The sequence below is a fragment of the Elephantulus edwardii genome, unplaced genomic scaffold, assembly GCF_000299155.1.
Source record: "Elephantulus edwardii isolate Elephantulus edwardi_28Jun2011 unplaced genomic scaffold, EleEdw1.0 scaffold00171, whole genome shotgun sequence".
Classification (NCBI taxonomy): domain Eukaryota; kingdom Metazoa; phylum Chordata; class Mammalia; order Macroscelidea; family Macroscelididae; genus Elephantulus; species Elephantulus edwardii.
This window is the reverse complement of record NW_006399921.1, coordinates 4,401,577-4,409,751: the sequence shown is the minus strand read 5'-3', so window position 1 is coordinate 4,409,751 and position 8,175 is coordinate 4,401,577. Positions and strand designations below refer to the sequence as shown.

Here is an 8,175-nt window from a genome sequence, read left to right as displayed (position 1 = left end):
GGAGGGGAAGACCATCTATGAGATGGATTGATTCGGTGACTGGGGTAATCGGGATGGATGTGTCAGAGGCGGTGCGGTTGGCGCAGGATAGAGCAGGGTTTAGGGCTATTGTGCATAGGGTCGCTATGAGTCGGAAACGACTCGACAGCACATAACAACAACAACAACAGGTTTTCTTTAAACCTCCTCCCTCACTTGCCCCTGGGGAAGACACAGGTGTGTGGACAGTGCTCCTATAAATGTGTGGTGGTCAGCGTCAGTGAGGACCTTCTCACTGCACACCATTGCTCGGCTCTTCCGTGCTCAGCCTCCTCTCCCATTTCTCAGGACTCCCAAGCCATCATGTATTCATCAGCCTCTCTGATGCTCCTTGCTTAGAGGTGGACTTGACTTTCTGCTTCACTAAAAAATTGGGAGTCGCCAGCCCCACCTAAAAACATCCCCACAGCTGTAGCCAACCCTCTTGTTTCCCTCAGGCACAGCAAATGTGCCATCTAATTCCTTCATCCCAGGTCCTCATCCCATCATCTCTCATCTACTCCAGTATTATCCTGCTTCTCTTTAGGTCTCCCCCCCCACCCCACCTCTTGTCTCCACGAAGTCAATACATACGCTAAAATGTCTCTCAGACTTAAACATAACCACAAATTGCAGGTTCTTGCCTTATCCTTTCCGCTTTCCATATCAGGGAGATCCTAGCAGCTCAGTCTCCATTTCCTCCTTACCCATTTCAGCCCTCATCAGAGCAGCACAGACTAAAGAGAGCCCACGGGGCCTTCCTGGACTCCAGTGTGCCCTGGACGAGGGGCAGTTCCTTCTGGGGACACTCTCCTTTCTCATCTGTGTGGCACCAAGTTCTCTTGGTCCCCTCCTACTTCTCTCTCCAGCTTCAACCACTTTCTCTTTTTGCCCATTGTGTGAATGGTGATGGTATTTATTTAATCTACATGATTTAGTTCAATTCTTTCCTTCCATGTGAAAACTTTCCCGTAACCAATCAAGTCCATCGTGATCATGCCTCCTTTCTACCATAAAAGCAGAGCATTTATACAGTGTTACGATTTTTTTTTTAAATCAACCTCCTCTTGCTAGACAGTGAGCTGCTTGAGAGCAGGGGCTGTGCTGTGTCTTATCTCTGTATTCTCCATTCGCAAAGCACAGTGCTTGATGTGTAGTTGATACATAATTCTTATAAAATAATTTAGAGAGAGTTTACTCTTTTTGTTGTTATTGTTATAAGCACAGAGAGGTTAAGTGTCTTGCCTAAATTCTCTGCTGATAAGCAACTATGAGTCGAGAATCCAGATCTCAAGTTCTAATGTGGCCTTTTCCCCTTAGGCTGTACAGTAGAGGGCCTGTGAAGCTTGGTTCTTCTCACATGAGCTCATATGATATATTTTGAAAATTTCAGTATGAACTAAGAACACTCTCAGTAGTTATAACAGCAAGTAGATGCTATTTCAGCCATTTGTCTACACTAGAGTATCTGTAGATCTAGAAAACAAAACAATAACATGAACTGAAACTGAATTCCAGAAGGCTTCTTTTCCCAGCACAAAGCAGAAAACTGAATAGAGTACACATAATGGATTTTGAATTAACTTAGATTTACATTCACATTACATTCACATAATTTGACCATTCAAATTATGTTTAAATATTGAGCCCAGTAACTTTTGACAAGATATGTAATGTCTCTACGCTTCCATGTCCTCACCTGTGAAATGGGTATGACAAAATCCATGATTTGTAATAAGGGCTTCTGAGAGGATCCAGTGAGTAAAATGTTTACCAGAGCTGGCAAATAAACAATGCCAGAGGTCGTGGGTAGAAAGATTATTAGTGGTACGGGTTCTTAATTCTTCACCTACAGTCCTGAAATGCAAAGAGCTCAGAAAGTCTCAAATTCCCACATCAGAATTTGGCACAAATACATTTGGCAGCAAAACTTGATGTTACCTGGTCTGTTGTTGTTGTTATGTGCTGTCAAGTCGCTGGCAACTCAGCAACCCTATGTACAACAGCCCTGTCCTGTAACCCTGCCCTATTCTGTGCCACTCTTATTGTCTCTGACAACTATCTCCATTACCCCAGTCACTGAATCAATCCATCTCATTGAGGGTCTTCCTCTCCTGTGCTGTCCTTCCACCCTCCCAAGCATGACATCCTTCTTCATGGACTCCAAAGTATGTCAGGCAAAGCTTCAGAATCCTTGACTCCAAGGAGCAGCCTGGTCTCCCCCTCTCTAGGATGAACCTGTTTGTTCTCTTAGCACCACAACTCAAAGGCATCAATTATTCTTCTATCATCCCCAGTCATTGTCCAGCGTTTTTATGCATAGCAAGTAATTGCAAAGACCTTGGCCTGAATCAGGTGCACCTTAGTCTCCAGGCTGTTGCTCTTCAGTAATTTGGAGAAGACTCTGCAGGAGACTTTCCCAATGCAGTTTGGCTTTTAATTTCCAGGTTGCTGGTACAAAGAGTGCTGATTGTGGAGCCAAGCAAACGGAAGCTGTTAAAAATCTCAATCTCTTCATCATCTATCATGATGCTGCCAATTGGCTTAGTGCTGAGAATCTTTGTTTTCTTGATATTGAGCTTCAATCCATATTTAAGGCTGCAGTTCTTGACCTTCTGCAGCAAGTGCTTCAGTTCCTCCTCAAGTTTTAGCAAGCAGGGCTGTGTCATCTGCATAAGGCAGATTGTTGATGAGTCTTCTTCCAATCCTAATGCCACATTTCTCCTCAAATAGTGCAGCCTCGCAGATAATCTGTTCTGCAAATAGATTGAAAAGATATGGAGATAGGACACATCCCTGGCATACACCCTGCCCAGTTTTGAACCATGTAGTGTTTCACTGCTCTGTTCTGACAACTGCCTCCTTGTCCAAGTAAAGGTTTCACATAAGCACAATTATATGTTCTGGGATTCCCATTCTTCTCAGTGTTAGCCACAGTTTCTTGTGATCCACACAGTGCCTTTGCAAAGTCAATGAAACACAGATAGACATTACTCTGGGACTCTCCACTTTAAGCCAAGATCCATCTAACATAAGCTACAATATTCCTAGTACTACGGCCTCTTCTAAACCCAACCTGCACTTCCAGCAGTTTTCTGTTGATGTGCTGTTCCACTTATTTTTGGGTAATCTTCAACAGAATCTTGCTTGCATGTGATATCAGTGATGTTGTTTGATAATTCCTACACTCTGTCGGGTCACCTATCTTTGGAATGGAAACAAATATAGATTTCTTCCAGTCAGTTGAATGGATGACTGTCCTCCAGATTTCTTGGCACAAGTTGGTGAGCATATCTTACCAAGGGCAGCATCTGTTTGTTGAAATGTGTCAGTTGGCATGTTGTCAACTCCTAGGGCCTTGTTTTTTGCCAATTCCTTCAGAGCAGCTTGAACTTTTCCCTTCATCATCACAGGCTCTTGCTCATATGTTATTTCATGAAATTCTTTTGTGTCTGCCAATTCCTTTTGGTACAATAATTCTGTATACTTTTCCCACCTTCTTTTAATGCTTCCTGGATCATTTAATATTCTGTCCAAAACATCCTTAAGTATTGCACCTTGAGGCTTAATTAATAATAATGGGTAACTGGAATGCAAAATTTGGGAACAGAGAAGAAAGAAGTAGTTGGAAAGCATGGACATGAAGACAAAAATGAAGCTGGAGATAGAATACAGAATTTTATACAATCAATGATTTATTCATTGCAAATACATTTTATAAGAAATATAAACAGGCTGTACACATGGTTTCACCTGATACTATTCATAGAAATCAGATCAATTACATCTGTGGAAAGAATCGCTGTGAAAACAAGGCCAGGTGCTGGCCTACACCAACTACTAATATGCAAGTTCAAGCTGAAGCTGAGGAAAATTAAACCCACAGGAACCAAAATTTGACCTTGAGTCTATCCCACTTTAATTTCAAAACCATCTCAGAAACAGGTTTGAGGCCTTGAACACTAATGAGCGAAGACTAGATGAGCTGTGGGAAGATGGAAAGAATATCCTCCAGGAAGAATGCAGGAGGTCATTACAAAGACAGAGGAGGAACTATGTAAGAAGAGACTCTGAATATTGCACAAGAGCACCGAGAAGCCAAAGCAAAGATAAGAAATCAAGAAATTAAGGAGCTGAACAGAAGATTTCATAGGACAGCTCAGGAAAACCAAGTATTATAATGAAATGTGCACAGAGCTAGAGTCAGAAAATCAAAGGCGCCGAACTCACTCAGCATTAATTAAGCTGAAGGAACTGAAGAACAAATTCAAGTCTTGAGTTGCAGCTGGTATGAGGCTACCATTTATGGTCTTTCTTCTTCTCCTTAGGAATACACATAAATTTTGCTACAGCAATATTAATACGTGTTTGAATATTGAGTTTGGCCCAGGACCCAATGGGTGTGATACTTAAATACTGTATACATAGTGCATTGTAGTTGTTGTATTGTTATGTGCCATTGAGTCACTTGTAACTCATAACAGCCCTATGTACAATAGTTCTGAACACTGCCCTATCCTGAGCCAGTCTCTTTCACTCGGACACACCTACCCCATTAACCCAGCCACTGAGTTAATCCATCTCATCCAGGGTCTTCCTTTCCTCCACTGTCCATCCACCCTTCTAAGCATGATGGAAGGACTCCACCTCCAAGGACTGGTCCCTCCTGGCTATGTGCCCAAAGTATGTGAGATGGAGCTTAAAAGTCCTTGCCTCCAAAGAGAAACTTGGCTTCACCAGTCTTTTGAATTCTGAACCATAGTCCACATGTCTCCTGTCAGGGGTTTGAGGGCCTGTGGTAGCAGTACTTGCTGTTGTCTTGGGGATTGTAGTAATGATTTGCGTGTACATCTCTGGTCATGGCTATCCGACTAAAAGAAATGGAACCTTTAAAGTGGGACGTTCGTTTGAACATGGCAGCATTCCAAAATACAATAGGAGGGATTTTTTTTAATTTTTTTTTTTTATTTAGTGAGCTTCAAGGTACAAATTTTCCTGGGATCAATGGATAAAAATCTCAGGGAGAGGAATTGTTGACTCAGCCAGAGGAAGGATTTATCAGCTAGATGTGTGTAAGATCCTAAGATTGCTGACTTTGAAGGTGTTCAGACATGAGTAACAAGCAGACAGGGTTTGTTACAAAGGGTGCATGAACATCAGATGGGGCAGTGTGAACATGAGATGGGGAGGGAGTGGGGCCATCAGATGAGGGAGGGTGTGTAACTGTCAGATGGGGGAGGGCATGTGACCATCAGATGGCAATCAGATGGGGGAGGGTGTATGACCATCAGGTGGGGAGGGGATGTTGGGGTGGGAGTGGGTGAGGAACACACACACACACACACACACACACACGCGCGCGCGCGCGCTGACCCACAGTACTGGGGACTAAGGTTCTGGGCGGCGAGGCTGTGACCTCTCTGTCTCTTCCAGGTGTCTGTGTGCCAGGAGATGGTGAGTGAGCTGCGCAGCATCATCCTGTGTCAGGACACTATCCACCCCCGCCGGCGGCGCACTGGGGTGCCACAGCCCCGGCCCCCCATGCCCGAGGAGCGCAGGCCCCGGGGCACAGCCACGCTCAGCAACGGCAAGCTGTGTGGGGCCGGGGAGCCTGACCCACTGGCGCAGAGACTGGCGCAGGAGGCCGCCCTGGTGGCGCGCGGCTGCACTCACATCCGCGTCTGCCCCGAGTGCCGCCGCTTCCAGGGCCTGCGGGCGCGGCCGTCGCCCTCGCGCAGCGAGGAGAGCCTGGAGTGGGACAAGACCACCAACAGCAGCGAGCCCGAGTAGCCGGGCGCCCGCAGCCTTGAGGCCGGGTGGGGAGGCGAGGGCCGGGCTGGCGCCCGCTGCGCACCAGCCCAGACTTGTACAGCGTCACAACTGCTCTCGGATTTTGGATACAGTATCTTTGCAAAGCGATCAAAGAGCCCGACGCCCCAGCCCGAGACAGCACCTGGTCCTGAGCGGGCTCCACCTGGAGATTGGTGACGCAGGGGACGCCCTTCCTCCAGGGCACAGGGAGCCCCGCTTCTCCCACAGAAGTAACACAGCGTCGGGGTGGGGTCCCTGGCCAGCCAGACCTGTCTGATCATGGGCGGACGCCTCCTTAGGAAGGGGCCACTGTACCCTGGGTCTAGTTCTTAAAGGAACAAAAGAAAAAAAAATTAAACTCAACAGGGAAAAATTGTTTTATTTTCTGGTTTTGTATATTTTCGTTTTTCTTTCCCCCTTTCCGCCCCTCTTCCCTCTTTATTTCTTTTTCTGTGACTTTGCTTAATGGAGTTGTTTCTTTTCCTTTGGAGGGGGAATTTGGGGGTTAGGGAATGGAAGCCTATATAATTCTTGTTCCTGAATTTTAGGACATGGAGTCACCAACACGGTAGACTTAAGGTGCTGAGCCGTCCTTTCTGGGAGGTGACTGAGAAAGAGGAAGTAGGGAGGGGCATCTCGGGAGAATATGATGGAGGGTCACAAATAAGAGTCCATTAAATCAGGTTTTTTTTAAAAAAATGCCAAAATAGAAGGGCGGGGGGGTGTGAATCATAGTACTCAAAGAGGCCTTGAATGCCTGGAATTTCAGGGGTTAATGTCTTTCTTTCTGACTGGGTTTGATTTGGGCTTGTGTGAACATGGTCTCTGAAGAAGGCAGACAGGGAAGGGACCAGGCTGCACCAGAGGTCATGGTCTAGGCCAGGGTACTGTGTTCCGTGCCCCTGGGCCCTTTGGAATGGGTGCACACTTTCTCAACGGAATCTCTTTTTAACCAAACTCAACGGCTGCCTCTGAAGTCAGACCTCTCTAGCCTGTCTTGGACCAGGGAGTGGCTTGCTACTTAAATTGAGACCTGGGTGCAAGTTACGTGTGTCTGGACATGAGTGTGTGTGTGTGTTTATTAAATAGAAAGACCTTGAGCGATCACTGGTTTGGCAGGTTCCTGGGAGGTACGTGAGGTTTTATAGCACAGATGTTTACAGACGTGGGGACTGGAAACACTTGAGTTTTAAACTCCTTTCTGGCAATGGCTCCTCTTGCGTGAAGCGTTTAGAACAGGAATTACTTTCCAGGGTGTGCGGTGACTGCTGGTTAATGCTAGACCTGGGAGGAGCTTGGGGGGGGTCTGAGCGTCTGATAGAAGGGGGTGCGGTTTCCTGCAACTGCTTGACCTTTGCTTGGCTTCACCACCTGGGAGTTTCACGCCAAGAGTTTTCATTTTCTGACAGAAAACAAATTCTATGCAACTTCTGATTGTAAACTTAAATTCAAAAGGAGAGAGCTAAGCATCCACCCCTCCCCCCCAATTGACTTGTCCTGGAATTGTTTCTGTTCTGAATGTACTAAAATAAAGACATCTTTGGAAGATGACGAGCTTAATTCCATGTGTTTGCCATTTGGGTAGGTCGGCACCTTCGGTGTGGCAGGGCAGCTGGCTGGAGCTGCCACCTTGAGTGTGAGGTGGTACTCAGGTGAGTCCTGGAAAGGATGCCAGCTATGCCCTTTATCAGCCTCTCTCACAAATCTCAGTCCTTTCCCCTTTTTTCCTCTTTAACCATCTAATGTCAGCAAGTGGTGCAGGACACTTGAGTATTTATTTTTTTTTTTAAACCTTGTCTCCAGCCTAGTGGAGACACGTGGATTTGGTGGGATGGGCACCCATCGGCCTATTGACTTCAGACCCCACGGTGCCCTCTGCTCCTCAACCCACAGTGCCAGCTCCTGCTTCTGACCATGTGCCTGCACTGCCAGGTCACACTTGGGGTGGGAAGGGTGGTTTTTTAAAACTCGTTTTTATGAGCAGGATATCTTGATCAATAGCAAACTTTTTAAAATGGATTAGTGAACTAAATGTCCCCATGAATCATTTATAAAGTGTGTCCCTTTCACCATGTGGAATAAAGATAAGACTGACAGCACTAGACAGTTTCTATTAGCCGGCACGTCCATCGCTGCACCTCACTCCAGCTGGCGAGAGAACCGGCAACCAGCTAGTTTTCTTCCTGGGTTTGTCTCCATTTTTTATCTGTTGGTTGTTGGCTCTCTTTTCCATTCTGTATTTTCTATCTGACTCTGTATCCAAAAGCTGTTTTTTTTGTTTTTCTTGTCTGTTTATCTTTCTTTGGCTGCAATATTTACAATAAAACCGAAACAAACCCTGAAATG

The 8,175-nt window shown here is 45.9% G+C and overlaps 1 protein-coding gene across 1 annotated transcript in view; it reads left to right on the top strand.

The window, feature by feature from the left end:
- Positions 1-5,960, top strand: part of GRIK4 (glutamate receptor, ionotropic, kainate 4) — a 496,433-nt gene extending 490,473 nt beyond the window's left edge. Inside the window, exon 20 of the mRNA XM_006895612.1 lies at positions 5,452-5,960. Within this exon, the coding sequence (XP_006895674.1) occupies positions 5,452-5,808 (357 nt within the window). The 3' untranslated portion in view covers positions 5,809-5,960. The remainder of the gene's footprint in view (positions 1-5,451) is intronic.
- Positions 5,961-8,175: the final 2,215 nt, after the last annotated feature.